Consider the following 21,375-nt stretch of genomic DNA (forward strand, 5'->3'; position numbering starts at 1 on the left):
GGACGGGGCCGCCAACTTCGCAACTTCGATGAGGACACTCGACGAAGTTCCAGGACAGGGCCGGATTGGGATGGCGGATTTTCGTTGCATTTTTAATGAAGAAAGAAAGAAGGGGGTTCTCTAATTGAAGAATTTTAATTTTTCACTACTTCCTAACATTTATTGGGGTTGGAATTTTTGTTAGTCGGAAATTTTCTTTTCAAAATCTTTCACTTCATTTGTTTTAAATTAATTATCGCGAAATATGTGATCTTTTTGCGCTTAACGATTGGGGAAACGCGTTTTTAAAAAATTCATTATTCGTTCCTTGGGCTCTCATTGTTGGGGAAGCTCTGCCAGAGCACAAAATGCATCAACGCCACCCATTAGTGGGAAATGGGTCGTTTCAGGTAACCTTGAAAATGAGGACTTTAAAAAGGAACAAAATAAGTGGAAAATGGAAGTTAAAGAAGAATTATACGAATAACATTGTCTAAAGAGAGAAATAAAAAATGTCTTGATAATAATAATGACAAAATAAATGATAATATAAAAACTGTGTTTTCAAAGGAATTGTCATTACTTTATGGCAATATCTGTAATGATAAATGAATCCGGCCTCGATGCCGTGTCCTCTTTTTATGATAATGACCAAGAGTGGTGGATAGTACTAAAGGATCTCAGGAGAGTTGTACTAAACTCAGTTTATTATTATTCGTAATGTCGGTACTGATAACTAAATGCGGCCTGAATGCCGCGCCCCCGGTCTTGTGGTGGGCCAGTTCTCGTACAGCAACAATAATAAATAATAAGACTGTAATTTTTTCGCAAGCCTGGCCTTCCAGCGATCAGTCAATCCCTGGCCACTTCCTCCGGAAATGATAGATTACTCGAAAATTAAACATGCAGATCCGGCGATCTCGCTCCACTTTTTAGTCCGTCCGTTATTTTTTTAATCGCCGCCCCCACAAGCGGCGAGACAGCCCCGACCTGAGTGCTTGTCATTCGAAAATTGATGAATGAACAGTGCCGGCCATTGACAATATTGAAATTCGTTGGAACGCCATCTGTGGCCGTGTGGGGCGCAGCGACGGATCGATGGCGTCGGGGCGCCATCTCGGCCGGCTCTGGTGGAATTTGCCGGCGGGCCCCTTAATTGACCAGATGCGGTCCCACTAAATATAAATCCCCAATCAATTTCAATTTAGTGTCGTTGATGGAGACGCTTTCGACCCGATTGAACCGGTTCGGTCAATTGGGAGCGTCGACGCTCGTTGCAATTTTTATCGCCAGATGGACAAGTGGCACAATTGGCGGCGCTTATGGAACGCATATACAGGGTGAGGCGGCGAGCGACCGGAGTGGGATGATGGGTTCGCCCATGGGTGCACGCGGTGATGACTCACCGATGGGTCACGAAGTGCCGCGACCTTGTTCAGACGCGACGACTTACATACGAATTGTCGACTCGGAAGGTTCTTAGCCAATGGAATTGTTTCTAAACAGATTTGTGCTTCGTCAGCCTGCTAACCTGTTGGCATTTGCAAGAATGACATTTGCATATTTACGATTAATCAATTTTCCTGTCTAATTCTTTAGATTCATTTCTGTGTAGAAATCTCACTTCTTGTAGCAGCCACGGATTGATACTTTTTCTGAAGCAATTTCTTCAATTTCTGCTCTGGTTCTTCCATTTTCTCTTTTCTTCTTACGTCTTCTTATTTTTAGAGAGCTTATAATTTTATCTTCAAAGAAAATAAAATAAACAGAAGTGTAGGAAAAAAGTGTACAATAGAAGAACAAAAACTAAAGAGAAAAATTAGTTTAAAAAATAGCAGATTATATCATTAAGAGTAGAAGTGAGTCTTTTTGTGCTGAGCCCAGAGATCGAAGACCGAGACGAAGTCGAGGTCGACAACTGGGCGAAGCACAAAAAGACCTTCTACTTCTACTCTGAACAATATATTTTCTAAGAACTGCAATAATTTTACAAGCTGTCAAAGAAAACCCAAAACCGATATCTGACTTATTTATCTTCATTGTTTTATTCCGCAGACAGCGCATTTTTATATCTTTATTTCACGCGCCACTAATCTTTTTATTTACGCAACAAAGATTCGTTTCGTTATCTTTTTACAACCACTGAGCGTGTCTTATTACGACCAATGAAAATGCAGCCAAGAACTCCTTCAGAATTAAAAAAATCGCCGATCGTCGCTGACGAAACTCGTCGGAATTATTTCATCTGTCATTCATTCCTCACGATAAGAATTTCCGCGGCTGCTTTCCTCGCATTGCGCGATTAGATAACCCCTCGCAACTTTCCAAAAATCGCTAGAGGCCGCGACCTACCCAAACCACGTGATTTTGACACTCCAAGGCCTACTCGCCAGGTGCACGATCAAAAATAACAAAAATCCAGGCGTCTGGTCGTCTCCACTGAGTGATCGATAAGTGTAGAGATGGGCACGGCGCCCTCTCTACCGTCGCTGCACCGGCCGGGCGGCACGGGGGGCGGTGTCCGCCGCCCCATCTCTAACCGCAACCAGCTGATGTATAGAACAGCGGAAAAGTCGATTATTTGAAGCGTGGTCGTCCTGACGAGAAGAGGTCGCCGGTGCTCATGTGTGTACAAGTAGGCCTTTGACGTAAGTAGGCATTTGTTTCGTTTTCCGTCGGTCTCTCCAGTTACGTCACGATTTTGTCATTGCGTCACCCATCCAGGCGACTGGATTTCAATTTTTTGCGTCGACTAAAATAGTGCCGATTTGCCGTTTCGCAATCCAGGGTTCTTCACCTTTCACCACAGGACTTCCTTTGTTTCAAGGCACTCTCCGATTATGCTTTCGCACATTCTCTCGCTCGTGTTTTATTTTTTATTAGTAGTGTAACGAGCGCTGATGTAATCGGCGATTTTTTTCGCTCCGTAGAAACTAACGTTTGTTGTTGTTCTGGGCCCGGGGCTGCGTTTCTGACGAAATTATGTCATCGTCAGAGTTTTCCCGACCACCTGTTGATAAGCGAACAATCGCGTGCGTTTCTGTCACTGTTGACAGATCGAACTGTCACATCGCAGCTTCCGGTGAATATACACGGAGGGGCCAAAAACAAACACACTGGAAATCTAGCGTGCCGGGGTGACCGATCACGTGATCGACGCGTGTCAATTTAGAATCGATCATTTAAATTTGCGAGCGTGTCCTGAATATACCAGTTAAGGTTAGAGATATTTGTGACATGACAATGGAACAAATTGCATACTCAATTATAATTAATTAATTAATTCATTCTTGGATAAAAAAAAAATATTGCGGTTATGCGTTTCTAAGAAAACAAAACAATTGAAGTACTAAATTTGTCAGCTATGAGAATTACAAGCTCTCAATAGTTGGCGGTGATGTAACAAAACAAAAGCCAGGAACTAATCAATTTTATGTAAAGTCATGTGACATTATTGTTTTCATTTTAATTAACCAGGCTGTATATAAATCTTTGACAGGAAGGGAAACGACCGAGGAATTAAAAGAAAAACTGATCTCAATTGAAAAAAATAGGAACGTGGTGTTTTTTTTTGGTTCTAAATTGAAATCAGTATTTTGAAAATTGTATACAGGGTGTATGTATTTGATTTTTTATTTTGCGTATAACTGTCATCATTAGTTCTCTCAAAACGGAAGCAATTTGTTTGCGTGGTGTAATGTATCGCTTCTGCCGGAAATGCCAGCAGCTTTGAGTTTGTAGCGAGCGTGCTTTACTGGTTGTAATTAAAGTGCGTGAACAACAAAGTGTGTACGCATCGATTGGGAGCGTTCAAAAATAAATTGGTTCCATCGATCGCGTCAACCGTTTCAATAAATAATTCAGAAACGTCCTCATCTCGAAATTATCCGCCGACAATCCATTTACATGGTAACACAAACAAGACACACACGCTAGTACACCAATCCGATTTGAATAAAATGGCGATTATGTAAATGTCATCCGCCATCATCCCTTATCTTCCGTCGACGAGACAATCGCCATGCAAATGGCGGCCCATTTGCAAATTCGCAATATTTCCCGCGCCATCAGAGCGGGCGATGACTGAAGAATGAAAAAAAAAAGACGATCAATCGCTCAATTAGGCGCGCAATCACGCGGGAAGCTCGTTTGCAGAACACGCGAACACCAGAATGAATCGGTCAAGGTCCGAATTTTCGACCGAAAAATTCGACCCGGCAACAGACGCGATTTCATCGAGTCATCTTTGCTTAATGCGATTTTCAATTCCAGTCTGACCACTACAGCGAACCCGAACCACCCACTCTGAGATGGATCCCATCAGGTAAGAACGCACAGTTTTCGATTTTCGACAGGTCTGATCGAATTTTTGTTACAGCGCCAGCTGCTTCAGTTTGCAGTAAGTAGAAAGGGCGGGGCGAAAGTCGAAAGAGCCAATAGGTCGTGCTCGATTAGTGGGCGGGGGGTTGCTAACTCGGCGCCGGATTCGAACGGACCAATGCTGTGCCAGGGTTGTTACAGCTGAGGCGCGGCCAGATCTAAATTGGGAAGGGGCGTGGCTAACTAGGCGCCAAATTCAAACACTCCAATACGTGACTTCCCCGTTTGTATTGTAATTGAGGGCGAAGGCGTGGCCAAGTGGCCGCCAGATTCAAACGAGCCATTAGAACACTCTAATTGTGTTATTTGTGACTGAGGCGTGGCCAAATTTGAACCGATTTACTTTACTTTACAAATCGAGAACAAGGCGTGACCGACAAGCGTCACGTGATCGAAGGTAGTGGCGGCCGCCTTAATGTTTTTATGACCACTCTATAGCCTGGCGATTAGATAACGTTATTTGCAAACGAATTAGATCGAGAGGTGCGTGCTTCAGCTTGTTTGTTTGGTAAATTTCGGCAAACATCACTGACGTAGCACTCTTGATTTGTTTTTGTTACTAGCGATATTGTATATTGAATTTTCTTCCCACGATAAACAATTGAAACGTTACGGAGAAACGCCCACGCACCGACTTGCGATTTTATATTTGCGTTGCGTTGTGTTACCATTATATTGCATTACGTTACAGTACGTTACAATCATGTTACGTTACGTTCGATTATGAAGTTTACGTTACGATCATGTTACATTACGTAACGGGTATCTTGTTTACGTTGTGGTTATGTTACGTTGCTCTCATTTAGGTTACGTTACGTTCATATTGCGTTACATAACGTTTATCTTGCAAATGCAAACACTTGTGAGGGGTTGCTTCCGCCGGAAGTGACAACCGTGTCTGTTTGAGTAAAAATCTGGGCCGCCGCCACTGCCTGGATCCGTGTTAGACGGCGGTATTTTAAATTCGCAGCATCGCAACGGCCTTGCCCTTGCCTCGTGCGTGACTGTCAGCTGTTTCTTACCCATATGTTAATTACTCAATCGGGTCTGGCATCATCTTAACTCGTAACAATTAAGAAATGATTATGACTTCGTGGAAGCAAATGCGAGGTGGTACCGTTGTGACCTTGGGTTTTCGGAAATTGCAGCGCCGAAGAGAATGCAAGGGCGATCATCGAAGAGAAGAAGCAGGACGAGAAGTTCCACGAGATCATCGTGAGTTGCAGATCTTTGAGCTTCTACGAGGGCAAGAATGTCAAGACTCTGCTACCTCAGGTGGGTACCACTTGCCGAGTTTCTCAAATTTGAGAGTTTTTCGCAGTTGATAGCGACGGTACTAGCGGCGTCGTTTCACATCGTGGTGGGCATTGCGTTGGCGTTCTCGGGGATTTTGTTGCCGCAATTGGAAGACGAGAATTTTCCGATAAGTCCGTATCAGAGGCCATGGATCGGTGAGTCAGTATCGAGTGCGAGTCCAGGGTACTAACTCGTTTTTCAGCGAGTGTGATCGTTCTGGTGGTACCGATTGGTGCCATATCGGGCGGTTTCATCATGGACTCCATCGGAAGACTCAACACTGTCAAGTTGGCAGCCATTCCAGGAGTACTGGGGTGGATTCTGATCGCGATGGCTACCAACGTACCCATGTTGATAATGGGTCGACTCCTCACCGGGCTCGCCTCAGGTACTCTGCGCAGTACCGATCGTTCCAATTTGTAAAACATATCTGTCACAGCTCTGGGTACTAGTCCTGCTATCGTCTACATAACTGAAATCGCCAGAGCCGACATGAGGGGTTCTTTGATATCTTTCGCCCCAGCTTACGCCTCGCTAGGTACCACTCCACCCAGTCTCTCCTCTCGCTCACTACTTCTTTCGCAGGCATGGTACTCACCTTCCTGAAAGGGTGGTTCTTCAGCTGGAGAGTGGTCGCGTGGAGTTGTCTCGGCTACACCGTCATCCCTTGCATCCTCATCATGTTCATCCCCGAGAGTCCCGCCTGGCTCGTATCCAAAGGAAAAATCGAGCAAGCCAGTACTTCCCTAGCTTGGATCAACAAGTACCAACCCCAACCCGAGAACAAGGTAAGTTGGCACCCTTTTCGGACTTGGTAATCTGTACAACCCTTCCAGCCGCACACCCTTGCGGAGATGCAACTCGCCCAACTACAAAAGGAACACCAGAAGAAGGTCGACGAGGCGACGGGGAGGGGTGCCATTTACAAGGCTCGAGCCTTCTTGAAACCCACAGGGTACAAACCCCTCCTGATCCTGATCGGTTTGTTCCTGATGCAGCAGTTTTCAGGGATTTACATCACGCTTTTCCATTCTGTCAGGTTTTTCGAGGTAAGGTGGTACCCCCGCAGGAACAATAAAAACACAAACAACCCCACTTTTTTTAATCATTTATTACACTTTTGTTTCACTAGTAATATTGTCTGCCGCGAGCCGTCCTTCTGTCAAATTTCAAATAACTGTCAAACGAGTGTACGTCAGACTTATGACAGCTGTCAAACTTTCTGGTAATCCCGATGTGAAATTGCAGTCGGTCGGCAGCCCCATGAACGCCTACTTGGCGTCGGTGCTGCTGAGCGCCGTCCGCCTCGTCATGTCCATCGTGGACACCTACCTGCTGCGCACCTTCAGCAGGCGGTCCCTGATCATGACGAGCGGCTTGGGCATGGCCTGCTGCATGCTGCTGTCCGGCCTGTTCACCATGTGGATCCACGACGGTACCACCACCATGCTGTGGGTGCCGGTGACGGCGCTGCTCCTCTACGTCGTCACTTCGATGATCGGGCTGCTCCCCATCCCGTGGACCATGACGGCGGAGCTGTTCCCCATCGAGATCCGCGGCGTGGCCCACAGCATAGCCTACAGCATGGCCAACATCCTCATGTTCTTGGCGGTGCAGAGCTACGAGAATCTGATGTTGGCGTTCGGAGGCGCCGCCGGCGTCCAGTTCTTCTTCGCCGTGGTGTCGTTAGTCGCGGTGGTCTACACGTTCGTCGTCATCCCGGAAACTCACAGGAAGAAGCTGAGCGAGATCGAGGACTACTTCAACCACAACGTGATCTACCTGGGCCAGAAGAAGAAGAAGCGCAAGGCCGCCGAAAAGGACGCCGCCGAACAGAGCGTGAAGCTGATGAGCGTGTAACCCACCAGTATTATTGTATTTATTTTAAGAAGCGATATTTTTCTACGGTTTTTACACCAAACGAGCTGTGCTAGGTCAGGGGTTTTGAAAGAAACCAAAGCCCTCTAGAGTATTCTTGAATATTAGGATAGTACCACTTACAAAACTCTTGTGATACTGTATTACACATGTTACAATATACTGTTCAGCTATGTTTTTGTCCACTCTGTACACACTTACCCGCCCAAAACACTGTGTTCAGTCTAGAGTGCAAGATGCACTTGTTGCACTTGTACCAATCGGAGGGGGCCCTCAGCCCCACCGCGTCCCTCCTCTCGAACGCGCTCTTGCAATGCACACACACATACATCACCTTCTTTACCAAAATACTAAAAACAAAAATCTGACAACTGTGTCTGCCTCAACCCTAAAAATACCTTTCCGACTTTGTGACATCACCTACAACTAGTACATCATCACCATTGTCGTCACAATTCTTGTTCACTTCCGGTGTCTTGAGCCCCTCTGCAAATCAAATCTCGAGACAACTCTACAACAAAATTCAAACAACTTACTCTTCTCTCTGTCTTTCTTCCGTCTACTACTAGCGCCCCCTTTTTTCCAATTCGTCTTCAGGGGATTGGCGTGGAACACTTGATTGAGTCTCGAGTGCAAAATGCACTTGTTACACTTGTGCAGATCAGTCTGGTTTCGCAGTTTCACGCCACTCTTGCGCTCAAAAGCGCACTTGCACATCGAACAAACCGACAACTTTTTCTCAACTATCACACTAGTCGGGGGAAAAGACGAATAATCGGTGTTTTGTACACGTGTTTCTTCCACTTTTATGTCCTCTTCCTCCAAGATGTACTCCTCTTCGGGTACCACCTCTTCCTTCACTGTCACTTCTTTAAACGACGACATCGAGGGCGAGACACTACTACGACCACGAAATATACTCCAACGAGTGAAATAATGCAAAAACCGGTGCTATTTACAGGAAGAATAACGAGAAAAGCGATTGTGCACAAAGTTTGTAGGTTATGTTTTGACAGCTGACGGATTTGGGTGTATTGTGTGTTGCCTAGATTGGGTAGAATGAAAGACAGGACCGAGTTAGGGAGTTAGGGTCAGATTAAAGGAAATCGGGGGCCTCTCTAGCTAACGACGCTGCAGCACGTGCTTTTACAAGATTTGCATCAAACTGCATTGATTGCGTTTGAACGTAATCAGTTATATTTATAAACCAGCTGCAAATTATATCATCATCTCTGTGCAAACTCCCGATAAGACGAGTTATGTAGGAGCAGTTACTTGAAATATCTAGCAGAGTAATTAATTAAATTTTAATTAGATCAGTTAAGAGACATGTTACACACACATTCCAGTTTTGATACTTGACACAAGAAAATGGCGTTGATAATGATTTTCTTAACATTATTGTGCACATTTTCTCATCTAACGACTAAGAAACTTAGATAATCGAAATATAGTATTTGAAACACTGAACCAAACAATCTGCAGCAGATCACAAGATGGAGCTGAACCTGAGATGGATGAGAGAACGTTTTTTCCCATGTATGTTTCTGACTCTCGTCTTCATTTTTGTCTTCTTGCCCGAAATCCATTAGAAGGAATTGTCAGAGATTGGAGATTACTTCAAGAACAATACAATACCTCTCAGCCCAAGGAAGAATGATAAGGGTCCTGTGGGGGACTTGATAACAAATATTGTAATAGATTTGAAATCGATAATTTAATAAATCAGTAAGATTTGTTGCGGTTTTGATTCGAAGAGGCATTGTTTGCAATGCACTCTCAGGCGAGTACTTCTTATCTAGGAAATTTTGGAACATATCATTTCACAATATAAAGCGTTCAAATACGTATAATTTACGTTAGTAGTGAATTATCATTGGTTGATTAAGTATGTGTCAAAAGCAAAATGGATCCGATCAGGTAGTACCAAATCCTAAAATCCCAATTGAAGACTAATTCAGAATTTTGCAGTGCCAGTTGTTCTAATCTAAAGTAAGTAAAAGGTTAATTTTTATTTATTTACAACGTCATTCTCACCCGAGGACTCTACAGTACTTAAAACAAAATATAAAAAATATTTGCGTTATCACAAGTACCACCAGTAATGTTCCACGTGCTTGTCAATTTTACAACACGCTTTTTTACCACTTCACTTCATAATTCTTGAAATCTTAGCTACCAAGAAGTGTCGAGTCAAGTACTCGCCCAGCAGAGGACCGACGAGAAGTACTACAACATCTTAGGTAGTACCGTATCTGTCAGCAACTATGAAAAGAAGTCGTTCAAGAACTTGATCCCTCAAGTAATAGTTCAAGGTGTTTCATACTGTTGTCTAAACTAGTACTTCTAGATTCTAGCGGCCATCTTGGTGAGTTCTTTTCATGTCTCAATCGGAATCTCTTTGGCTTACTCGGCCATCCTCATCCCACAACTCAGAGAAAATCCGGAATTTGAAGTGAGCAAAAATGCGGAGTCTTGGATAAGTAAATTGACAAGAAGAGTGTTGAGTTTTCACTGCCTTGAGTACTTTCAGCAAGCATTATCGCATTGACCACTCCTGTCGGGAGTCTCATCGTCGGGTTCTTGATGGACCGCTTCGGCCGACTCAAGACTCTCGCGATGGCGTCGATTCCTGGATTTAGCGGTTGCGTGATCATGGCCCTCAGTCAAAATGTCCCAATGTTGATCGCCGGAAGAGGCTTGATCGGGTTCGCCTCTGCCATCGGGTCCAATCCTGCAATTGTCTACATGACCGAAATCGCAAGAAAAGATATGAGAGGGTCGTTGATTTCTTTCGCACCAGCTCTAACATCTCTAGGTACTGCAACATTTTCACAAAGAGTGGTACTAGTTGGTCGTTTCAGGAATGGTACTCACTTTCATCATGGGTTGGTTCATGAACTGGAGACAGGTGGCGTGGTGCACCAACATCTTCATCGCGATCCCGTGTCTTGTGGTTTTCTTCATCCCCGAAAGTCCAGCTTGGTTGGTGTCCAAGAACCGGATAGAAGATGCCAAGAAGTCGTTGATGTGGATCAACAAGTACCAACCACAAATCGAGAACAAGACCCAAACTCTGGCAGAGATGCAGTTGGCTCTTTTGCAGAAAGAACACGAACTGAAGATGATTGAGCTTAGCAAAAGACACGAGAGTGAAGTGGTGACGAAATTTCGCGAGTTCATCAAACCTACAGCTTACAAACCCATGCTGATCCTTATTGGTGTATTCTTCTTTCAGCAGTTCTCCGGGATTTTTATTTTCTTATGCTACTCCATCACATTCTTCCAAGAAGTAGGTTCCACGATGAATCCCTACTTCTCTTCTATTTTCATCGGCGTGGTACGCTTCAGCATGTCGATGGTCAACACCTACGTCCTCCGCACCTACGGTAGACGCCCTCTGGTGATGTTAAGCTGCGTCGGAATGTCAATCTGCATCTTCATGTCCGGACTCTTCTCCTATCTCATCAAAAACGGTACCACCACAGCAACATGGGTTCCAGTCGTGTTTCTCTTGTTATTCGTCGTCACCTCCATGATCGGTTTGGTACCAATACCCTACACCATGACCGCGGAGTTGTTCCCATTGGAGGTACGAGGAGTTGCCAATAGCATCTCCACTTGTATGGCCAGTTTACTAATGTTTGTCTCCCTCCAACTGTACCCTCTACTCCATGAGCTCTGCAACGGCATCTCTGGAGCGCAAATTTTCTTCGGTCTAGTCACTCTATTTGGCGTCATCTACATTTACATCTTCTTACCAGAGACTCACGAAAAGAAACTGTCAGAAATTGAAGAGTATTTTCGCCAAAATATCGTCTTCATTGGGGAGAAGAAAGAAGAACACCTTCGAAAGAAATCAGTGGCGACTGTTCGACCAAGCATTGTGAAGAAACAGCTAGACATTCAAGCACACCTACTAGAGGAAGAAGAAGAAGTGTAGTTTATTTTGTCTTAGAGCGTACCATGATTGACGCATAGAATTGAAGATAAAAAGTTGAGATAAAACTCCGAAGAACACACACTGTAATTTATTTAAACTTTATTATTAAATTACATCATAAACAGAGTAATTGTTTATTTCTCTATTCGATATAAATTTGCAACAAAACTGGAATTTTCCCCCAAAAAGAATTGTGTGTTACCTACACTGTAAAAGAGACAAGGCAGGGCCGGTTTAAGTACAGGTTGGTTGATCGAAGGTCACGATCTAATCTTGCCATTGATAAGCCACATCTAACATAAAATCTATCGCTGAGTGGATAAAAAACGGTTAGTAATAAGTGGCATGATGAATCCGTTCAGTAAATACATTTATAACTTTATGACAGCAGCTACAACTAGTAAATCATCACTACTGCCGTCACAACCGTTGTATCTTGAACTCCTCTGCAAATTAAATCTAGAAACAACTCTAAGTACAACAAAATTGAAACAACTTACTCTTCTCTCTGTCTTTCTCCCGTCTACTACTAGCGCCTCCTTTTTCCAATTCATCTTCAGGGGATTGGCGTGAAACACTTTATCGAGTCTCGAGTGCAATATGCACTTGTTACACTTATGCAGATCAGTCTCGTTTCGTAGTTTTACACCTTTATTGCACTCAAAAGCGCACTTGTGCATAGAACAAACCGACAGCTTTTTCTCAACTGTCACACTAGTGGGGGGAAAAGACAAATAATAAATAAATCGCTGCTTTGTAAACGTGTTTCTTCAATTTTTATGTGTTCTTCCTCCGAGATGTACTCCTCTTCAGGTGCCACCTCTTCCTTCACTGTAACTTCGTTAAATGTCGACATCGAGGGCGTGACACTAATGAGACCACAAAATATACTCCAACGCTTGAAAAAAATTAAAAAATCGGAGCTCTTTACAGGAAGAACAACGAGAAATGCGATTGTGAATAAGGTTTGGAGGTTATGTTTTGACAGCTAAAGGATTTGGGTGTATTGTGGGTTGCCTAGGTTGGGAAAAATGGAGGACCGAGTTAGGGTCAGATTAGATGAAAACGGGCGCCTCTCAAAGTAACGACGCTGCAGAACACCCTTTTGCAATTGCATTTAATACGGTTCAATGTAATCAGTAATAAAAATTATAATCTGGCTGTAAATTACATCATCTAAGCCGGCTGTAAATTATATCAATTCTGTATAAATTCCAGATAAGAGGAATTATTAATAATATCTCCGACTATATAGACAGAATTGTCTTAACTAGTCTCGAGTGCAGTCATGAACACGACCAGGTAAAATATATCTAGTAGAGTAATTAATTAAAACATTTAATTAGATTAGATTTTCTTATCAGTATTGGACATACAGGGTGTTTTTGAAATGCGTGCACAAATTTTAATCACGAGCTACTGGCTTCATGTAGAACTCGGAAAAAATATTTAAAAAATTCTATGTCAAAAAATAAAATGGCATTTATTTTTTGAGCTACATTTTTTTTAAGTTGCTTTTAGATTCTACGTTGTCCTATAACCTCGTAGGTAAAATTTCGGCACATTTTAAAAATACACCCTGTATATCATGTTTTATAAAATGTACGCCAATGCGAAGTAACCGATAGGAAATATGCTTTAAAACAAGGAAACCGCATTGGTGTGCGTTTTATAAAATATGATATACAGGGTGTATTTTTAAAATGTGCCGAAATTTTACCTACGAGGTTGTTTGACAACGTAGAAGACTAAAAGCAATTAAAAAAAATTGTAGCTCAAAAAATAAATGTCATTTTATTTGTTGACAGAAATTTTTAAATATTTTTTCCGAGTTCTACATGAAGCCAGTAGCTCGTGGTTAAAATTTGTGCACGCATTTCAAAAACACCCTGTATTTTTCGTCCAACGAATAATATTGTAATTTGTTTGAATTATATTTTTTGAAACACTAAACAAAACAATCTGCAGCAGACCACAAGATGGCGTTGAACTTGAGCTGGACGAGTTACCTTCAAGGTCAAGCCGCACATCTCTTAGTCGATTCGAAGAAAACAACTTCAAAAACCTCCTCCCTCAGGTAATGTCGAATTCGTGCTTGCCCCGACTCTACTCAGATTCTAGATTCTAGCAACCACCGTATCTGCAGCTTATCAAATAGGCCTTGGCATGTCTCTGGCGTTTTCTGCCATTTTCATTCCCCAAATCCAAGAAAGTCGCGACATTACTTTGACGACAACAGAGTTGTCTTGGTTTGCAAGTGTTCTAGTTTTGGCCACTCCCATCGGGGCTTTGCTGAGTGCGGTCTTGATGGAGAAGTGGGGTAGGATCAACGCTTTGAAAGTGTCAGCACTTCCAGGAGTAGTAGGGTGGGTTCTACTGGCGACAGCTGTGAACTTTCCAATGTTACTGGTGGGAAGAATCTTCTTAGGAATCGCCTCAGGTAAATCGGAAATTCTAGATTGCCAACTGATCTAAATCAGAAGTTTCCAGCTCTGTCGACGAGTCCAGCTATGGTGTACGTGACTGAAATCGCTCGCAAGGACATGAGAGGTGCTTTATTATCCTTCGGCTCGACTTTTGTGGCTTTGGGTACTAAAATCTAACACTTCTACTGCTAGATTTGACGATTGTACTTTCCAGGAACTCTGCTAATATATTTGAAAGGTTGGTTGATCAGCTGGAGGTTGATAGCTTGGCTTGGTAACATCTACGTGATTGTCCCTTTCATTCTTCAATTCACACTACCAGAGAGTCCCCTTTGGCTGATATCAAAAGGTCGGATAGAAGAAGCGAAGAAGTCTTTGCAATGGTTACACAAGTACCAACCTCCTCTCGAATCCCGGAACAAGTCTTTTGCAGAGATGCAATTGAACATTTTGATCAAAGAAGACGAACGGAAAAAGCTCGAAGCTAAAAACTGTGGGGGTGGTATCGTTCGAGAGTTTCTCAAGCCTACAGCGTACAAACCTCTTTTGCTCATCACAGCCGTCTTCTTCTTCCAGCAGTGTTGTGGAACCCAAATCGTCCTTTTCTACACGGTGACTTTCTTCGAAGCAGCGGGTACTACAATAGATCCTTACATCGCATCGATTCTCATCGGAGGAATTCGAATAGTGATGTCACTAGTAGTGATCTGGTTGTTGAAAACATTCGACAAACGAGTACTGTTCATGATCAGTGCTTTGGGCATGGCCGTCGCTACTCTAATTTCTGGATTGTTCACGTTTTGGGTCAAGCAAGGTACCACTCGACACTATTGGGTCCCAGTCACGTTCCTCGTCATCTACATGATTTTCACCATGATGGGCTTCTTGCCCATACCGTTTACCATGACCGCTGAGATTTTTCCACTGAGAATAAGAAGTGGAGCACACGGTATTACTACATTTTTGAGTCACATTATTATGTTTTTTGCCATTCAATACTATATGGTTTTGGAAGCGGCTCTTGGAGGTTCTGCGGGATTGCAGTGGTTCTTCTCGGGGATGTCTTTCGCAGGTTTCGTCTTTATTTTGATCTTCTTGCCCGAAACCCACAAGAAGAACTTGTCGGAGATTGAAGAGTACTTCAAGAACAATACAATATATCTCAGACGAAGGAAGAAGGAGAAGGTGACAGCTAGTGGGGGGCTTGATAACAGAAATTGTAATAGAAATGAAATCGATAATTTAATAAATCAGTAAGATTAATTGTGGTTTTGATCTGAAGAGGTGTTGTTTGCAATGCACTCTCAGGCGAGTACTTCTTATCTAAAGAGTTTTGGTACATATCATTGATAATATAAAGCGTACAAATTCGCTAGTAGTGAGTTATCATTGATTGATTAAGAATGTGCCAAAGGAAAAATGGATCCAATCAGGTAGTACCAAATTCAAAAAATCTCAATTGAAGACTAATTCAGAATTTTGCAGTGCCAGTTGTTCTAATCTAAAGTAAGTAAAAGGTTTACTCTTATTTATTTACAACGTCACCCTCACCCGAGCACGCTACAGCACTTAAGATAAAATATAAAAAATATTTGCGTTATCACAAGTACCACCAGTAATGTTCCACGTGCTTGTCAAATCTACAACACGCTTTTTCACCACTTCACTTCATAATTCTTGAAATCTTAGCTACCAAGAAGTGTCCAGTCAAGTACTCGCCCAGCAGAGGACCGACGAGAAGTACTACAACATCTTAGGTAGTACCGTATCTCTCAGCAACTATGAAAAGAAGTCGTTCAAGAACTTGATCCCTCAAGTAATAATTCACGATGTTTCATGCTGTTGACTAAACTGGTACTTTTAGCTTTCAGCGGCCATCTTGGTCAATTGTTTTAACATCTCAATCGGAATCTCTTTGGCTTACTCGGCCATCCTCATCCCACAACTCAGAGAAAATCCGGAATTTGAAGTGAGCGAAAATGCGGAGTCGTGGATAAGTAAATTGACAAGAAGAGTATTGAGTATTTACTGTCTTGAGTACTTTCAGCAAGCATCATTGCATTGACCACTCCTGTCGGGAGTCTCATCGTCGGGTTCTTGATGGACCGCTTCGGTCGACTCAAGACTCTCGCGATGGCGTCGATTCCAGGATGCGGTGGCTGCGCGATCATGGCCCTCAGTCAAAATGTCCCAATGTTGATCGCAGGAAGAGGCCTGATCGGGTTCGCCGCTGCCATCGGGGCCAATCCTGCAATAGTGTATTTGACCGAAATCGCAAGGAAAGATATGAGAGGGTCGTTGATTTCTTTCGGCCCAGCTCTATCATCTCTAGGTACTGCAACATTTTCGTAAAGAGTGGTACTACTTGGTCGTTTCAGGAATGGTACTCACTTTCATCATGGGTTGGTTCATGAACTGGAGACAGGTGGCGTGGTGCACCAACATCTTCATCGCGATTCCGTGTCTTGTGGTTTTATTCATGCCCGAAAGTCCAGCCTGGTTGGTGTCCAAGAACCGGATAGAAGATGCCAAGAAGTCGTTGATGTGGATCAACAAGTACCAACCACAAATCGAGAACAAGACACAAACTCTGGCAGAGATGCAGTTGGCTCTTTTGCAGAAAGAACACGAATTGAAGATGATTGAGATTAGCAAAAGACGGGAGAGCGAAATGGTGACCAAATTTCGCGAGTTCATCAAACCTACAGCTTACAAACCCATGCTGATTCTTATTGGTGCATTCTTCTTCCAGCAGTTCTCCGGGATTTTTATTTTCTTGTGCTACTCCATCACATTCTTCCAAGAAGTAGGTTCCACGATGAATCCCTACTTCAGTTCTATTTTCATCGGCGTGGTGCGCTTCAGCATGTCGATGGTCAACACCTACTCCCTCCGCACCTACGGCAGGCGCCCTCTGGTGATGTTAAGCTGCGCTGGAATGTCAATCTGCATCTTCATGTCCGGACTCTTCTCCTATCTCATCAAAAACGGTACCACCACAGCAACGTGGGTTCCAGTCGTGTTTCTCTTGTTGTTCGTCGTCACCTCCATGATCGGTTTGGTACCAATACCCTACACCATGACCGCGGAGTTGTTCCCATTGGAGGTACGAGGAGTTGCCAATAGCATCTCCATTTGTATGGCCAGTTTAATGTTGTTTTTCTCCCTCCAACTGTACCCTCTACTCCATCAACTCTGCAATGGCATCTCTGGAGTTCAGATTTTCTACGGTCTTGTCACTCTACTTGGCATTATCTACAGTTACATCTTCTTACCAGAGACTCACCAAAAGAAACTGTCAGAAATTGAAGAGTATTTTCGCCACAATATCGTTTTCATTGGGGGGAAGAAAGAAGAACAAGTCTCTAAGAAATCAGTGGCGACTGTTCGACCAAGCATTGTGAAGAAGCAGATAGACATTCAAGCACACCTACTGGAGGAAGAAGAAGAAGTGTAGTTTATTTTGTCCTAGATTCTTATTATTAAATAAATAATAAACCACTTATTAGGTAATTGTTTATTTTTCTATTCTAAATAAACCTATAACAAAACAAGAATTTGCTTTAAAACAGTGCATGGTGTGTTGCCTAAATTGTCAAAATGACAAGACAGGGTCGGTTTAAGTACCAGTTGGTTGATCGAAGGTCACGATCTAATCTTCACATTGATAAGTCACGTCTAACATAAAATCAATCAATTAGCAAAACTCGATCAGTTATTAATAAGTAGCGTGATGGATCCGATCAGGTATTGGGTCTCGACTGATTAATTCCCTTTTAACTAAAACCATCATCTTTCAGCGCCAGCAGCTACAACTTAAGGTAAATCTTGACTGTTGATTGATCAATTCTGTCAATCGGAAGTTTCTAGTGTTCGAAAAGATGAAGACGAGAACGACTTGGCCTCGATGTCGGCCAGCTCCAAGTCTCTCAGCCGCTACGAAGAAAAAAATCTGAAGAATCTTCTCCCACAGGTAGTACCAATGAGACAATTTGAATCCACTCTAGTTTTATCATAGATCACTGCAGCTTGTGTGGCCACAAGTAACCACATAGTGGTAGGAATAGCGTTGGCCTATTCCGCCATCTTGATCCCCCAACTCGAAGACAAAACCAGCGACATCGCCGTGACGAAAAGTCAAACGTCATGGGTGGCGAGCGTCCTAGCTTTGGTAGCACCTATCGGGTCTTTGCTGAGTGGTTATCTGATGGACAGGTGGGGGAGGGTCAATCTTCTGAAGGTCTCAATCCTCCCTGGAGTCCTTGGATGGGTCTTGATCGCAACAGCTCCGAATCTCGTGATGATCATCTTGGGGAGAATCGTCTCGGGGTTAGCTTCGAGTGAGTGACACCTCCCACGCTGTCAAAATTGACTAATTTTGGACTTCCAGCTCTACTGACGAGTCCTGCAGTGGTCTACATCACAGAAATCGCTCGCAAAGACATGAGAGGCTCCCTCCTGGCGCTCGGACCTTCTTTTGTGTCTCTTGGTACTCCCACATCTCTTGTAGTACTAGTTCTAAGTGGAGTGTTGCAGGTATGGTGATAGCGTATCTGCAGGGGTGGTTGATAAGTTGGAGACTGGTTGCTTGGATCTGCAACTTATTCTTGATTGTCCCTTTCGTCCTCTTGTTCACAATACCAGAGAGTCCCCTTTGGTTGGTGTCTAAAGGACGGATCGAAGAGGCGGGGAAGTCGTTGCAATGGCTGCACAAGCACCAACCCCAACCCGAATCGCAAGTAGATAAAACAAACACCTCGACTTTGCCACCCTCGTATCCAGAGTAAATCTTTTGCAGAGATGCAGCTCAACGTGTTGGTCAAAGAAGACGAGCAGAAGAAACTCGAAGCGAGAGCCGACGGAGGTAGTACCATCAGAGAGTTCCTCAAACCGACTGGTTACAAACCGCTCTTGATCATCTCCGGTGTCTTCTTCTTCCAACAGTTCTCGGGAATCTACATCTTCCTCTTCTATTCAGTCTCGTTCTTCGAAGCTGTCGGTACTTCAGTCAATCCCTACATCGCTTCGATCCTCATCGGGGTGATCCGACTGGTCATGTCGCTGGTCAACACCTGGATGTTGAAGCACTTCTCCAGACGGGTACTCATCATGATCAGTGCAACCGGAATGGGGATCAGTACCTTCATCTCCGGACTGTTCACTTACTGGATCAAAAACGGTACCACTCAACACACTTGGGTCCCCATCATTTTCCTCCTCTTGTACGTGGTGGCTTCAATGGTGGGTCTCTTGACCATTCCGTGGACCATGACCGCTGAGCTCTTTCCCCTGAAGATTAGGAGTATGGCGCACAGTATCGCCACAAGTATCGTCAACATCATCATGTTCTTCGCCGTTCAAAATTACGTCAACATGGAGTCAGCTCTTGGGGGGTCGGCAGGTGTGCAGTGGTTCTTCTCGGTGGTTTCTTTCGGCGCTGTCATCTTCGTGTTTGTGTTCTTGCCCGAAACCCACGAGAAGAAGTTGTCAGAGATTGAAGATTACTTCAAGCATAATACGATATATCTTGGGCAAAAGAAGAAAGGTACAGATGATAGTAAGAAAAATGGTACCAATGAAGTTGATAAGTTAATAAATCAAGTTTGAATGATCTTGTAGTTTTGATCTGGAGAGGCTACGCAACAGTTTCTTATCGGAAGAGTTCAAAGAAAGCTCTCAAGTACTCTTGGTACGTGAATGGGCAACAACTGGTTATGTGTATATTAAAAATGTACTTTTTAAATTATTTGTATCGTCATCATCATGTGTGCACGCTTGAGCACTCGAGATAAGATTTATGAAATATTTTTGTTATCATCAATTGTCACCTGTATGGTTTCATGGCAACTTAATGTCAGACTGAAGATAACAGACAGCTTATCACTTTTATGAAATTTCGTCTGCTTCGGATAACAATTAACGTCAATTTACGTTATATAATTTGTAATTGAAATTGTCAAATCTCAGGAGCGCAAATTTTCTACGGTCTAGTCACTCTACTTGACGTTACATCTACATCTTCTTACCAGAGACTCGCGAAAAGAAACAAGCACCAAGTACAAATCGAGAAGAAGACCTAACGGTGGCTGAGTTGCGGTTGGCTCTTTTGCAGAAAGAACACGAACTGAAGATTATTGATCTCAGCAAAAGACAAGTAGGTAAGTGAAATGGTGACGAAGTTTCGCGTCTTTGTCTTCATGAAACGAAGAAACATGAAGAGGTTCTAAAATAACTGGCCGCAATGGTTCGTAAATCCAAAAATTGATTAGACTAACTAAATAGATAAGAACAAGTTGGAGTTTGTTCCATTTTCAAAAGAACTGTTTGTTTTATCTGGATAGTTTTTTGACACATTGTCCGGAACAAACTAATATAATTAAAATTAAGCAAACAACAATCGAGAACAATTATTATCGCTTTAAATAACCATTGTATTGTAATTATCGTCCAATTTCATAAAGAACTTTGTCTCTTTGTCTAATTCCATATGCTTTGCATAATTTTGAGGTTATGTTCTTGTTGTCTGATTTGGCTCCTTTTCGTGTGAAAATGAAGTAAAATAAATAGTGCGTGTAGCGAAATCCATGTCCAAGGAGGGGATACGTTGAGAAATTATAAGAAATATCAAATATTCTCGTTCGTGGTCTATTTTGAAAAATTAGTCGAGATATAGGCCACCCAAAATACTCCAACGGAAAAGATGGAAGAAAAGGAAACAGAAAAGATAAATTGTCATTGAAGTGATAACAGATTAATTTTAAAGAGCACTCTCTTCCGAGAAACAAACCACAGTGTGACATTGGTTGGATAACAAATGTGTCATTTATTGTTTTGTTGTGTAAATTTTCTTTGTGTTGCACAGTCCATCAAGATTTCCTTAGATTGTCTTCTATTCATAGTTCGTGGAAGACACTACTTTCCAGAATACTTTATTATGTCACTAATTCCATTTTTATTGTTATTACTTATTTTAAAAATTCGTCAACCAAGGAAGAAGAGAACAACGACGTACATAACCTCATTGATGTGACAAATAATCATCAATGGTGGCATTTCCAGAGTACAAATTGCAAAACTAATATTTAGATCACTAAATCGACGCCGCACCCTCCAGACTTCACTCCAATTGAATCATCGTGTGACAAAAGGGGAGTTTAATTGTGCTAATTCTTGTACTATCCTCGACCTTGACAAAGCAACAAAGAACTCGTCGCTAAATTTATTAGAGTGATACCGATGGATCAGAAATCTAGTCACGCTTATTACAAGGCACGGCATCGAGGCCGGATTTATTTATCATTACGAATACTTCTATCTAATGACTCCTTTGAATGAGCTTTTTTATATTATCATTTATTTTCCCCACTTCACGATCGAACGACTGCAGCGCCTTTCATTGTTGAAAAACCAAAAACACAGTGATGATACAGGTGGTCCAAAATTATCGGTTACAAGGACCTTTTCGATTTTGAG

General features: G+C 42.8%; 5 protein-coding genes and 1 long non-coding RNA gene across 7 annotated transcripts in view; 4 read left to right on the forward strand and 2 right to left on the reverse strand.

Annotated features, from left to right (window-relative positions):
- The window catches only part of LOC138129175 (facilitated trehalose transporter Tret1-like), a 53,854-nt gene extending 34,341 nt beyond the window's left edge, over positions 1-19,513 (forward strand). Inside the window, exons 1-7 of one of the 2 annotated variants that reach the window (XM_069045430.1) lie at positions 17,588-17,649; positions 17,703-17,723; positions 17,773-17,875; positions 17,921-18,242; positions 18,293-18,391; positions 18,439-18,641; positions 18,685-19,513. In XM_069045430.1, the coding sequence (XP_068901531.1) occupies positions 17,636-17,649; positions 17,703-17,723; positions 17,773-17,875; positions 17,921-18,242; positions 18,293-18,391; positions 18,439-18,641; positions 18,685-19,509 (1,587 nt within the window). In that variant the 5' untranslated portion in view covers positions 17,588-17,635 and the 3' untranslated portion in view covers positions 19,510-19,513. Of the gene's footprint in view, positions 1-17,587; positions 17,650-17,702; positions 17,724-17,770; positions 17,876-17,920; positions 18,243-18,292; positions 18,392-18,438; positions 18,642-18,684 lie in introns of those variants that run through there. The other variant, XM_069045431.1, reaches the window with a different exon arrangement.
- Positions 2,389-7,708, forward strand: LOC138129174 (facilitated trehalose transporter Tret1-like). Its single transcript, XM_069045429.1, has 10 exons — positions 2,389-2,627; positions 4,252-4,303; positions 4,358-4,378; positions 5,508-5,634; positions 5,681-5,810; positions 5,858-6,043; positions 6,095-6,193; positions 6,241-6,443; positions 6,492-6,704; positions 6,904-7,708. The coding sequence occupies exons 2-10, from the start codon at positions 4,290-4,292 to the stop codon at positions 7,513-7,515; spliced, it is 1,605 nt and encodes a 534-aa protein (XP_068901530.1). The 5' UTR covers positions 2,389-2,627; positions 4,252-4,289; the 3' UTR covers positions 7,516-7,708.
- On the reverse strand, positions 7,619-8,589 carry LOC138129181 (uncharacterized). Its single transcript, XM_069045437.1, has 3 exons — positions 8,070-8,589; positions 7,932-8,019; positions 7,619-7,883 (listed from the first exon to the last, which is right to left on the reverse strand). Exons 1-3 carry the CDS (start codon positions 8,416-8,418, stop codon positions 7,700-7,702), a joined length of 621 nt encoding a protein of 206 aa, XP_068901538.1. The 5' UTR covers positions 8,419-8,589; the 3' UTR covers positions 7,619-7,699.
- Positions 9,264-15,165, forward strand: LOC138128223 (uncharacterized). Its single transcript, XM_069044413.1, has 11 exons — positions 9,264-9,453; positions 9,505-9,525; positions 9,709-9,835; positions 9,884-10,016; positions 10,067-10,351; positions 10,398-11,472; positions 12,746-12,778; positions 13,445-13,553; positions 13,598-13,916; positions 13,967-14,065; positions 14,117-15,165. Exons 1-11 carry the CDS (start codon positions 9,440-9,442, stop codon positions 15,157-15,159), a joined length of 3,258 nt encoding a protein of 1,085 aa, XP_068900514.1. The 5' UTR covers positions 9,264-9,439; the 3' UTR covers positions 15,160-15,165.
- On the reverse strand, positions 11,559-12,552 carry LOC138129183 (uncharacterized). Its single transcript, XR_011159135.1, has 2 exons — positions 11,977-12,552; positions 11,559-11,922 (listed from the first exon to the last, which is right to left on the reverse strand). It is a non-coding gene; the product is annotated as an uncharacterized lncRNA (long non-coding RNA).
- On the forward strand, positions 15,180-17,407 carry LOC138129172 (facilitated trehalose transporter Tret1-like). Its single transcript, XM_069045425.1, has 6 exons — positions 15,180-15,335; positions 15,388-15,408; positions 15,592-15,718; positions 15,767-15,899; positions 15,950-16,234; positions 16,281-17,407. The coding sequence occupies exons 1-6, from the start codon at positions 15,322-15,324 to the stop codon at positions 17,357-17,359; spliced, it is 1,659 nt and encodes a 552-aa protein (XP_068901526.1). The 5' UTR covers positions 15,180-15,321; the 3' UTR covers positions 17,360-17,407.
- Positions 19,514-21,375: the final 1,862 nt, after the last annotated feature.

The sequence above is a fragment of the Tenebrio molitor genome, chromosome 4, assembly GCF_963966145.1.
Source record: "Tenebrio molitor chromosome 4, icTenMoli1.1, whole genome shotgun sequence".
NCBI lineage: Eukaryota > Metazoa > Arthropoda > Insecta > Coleoptera > Tenebrionidae > Tenebrio > Tenebrio molitor.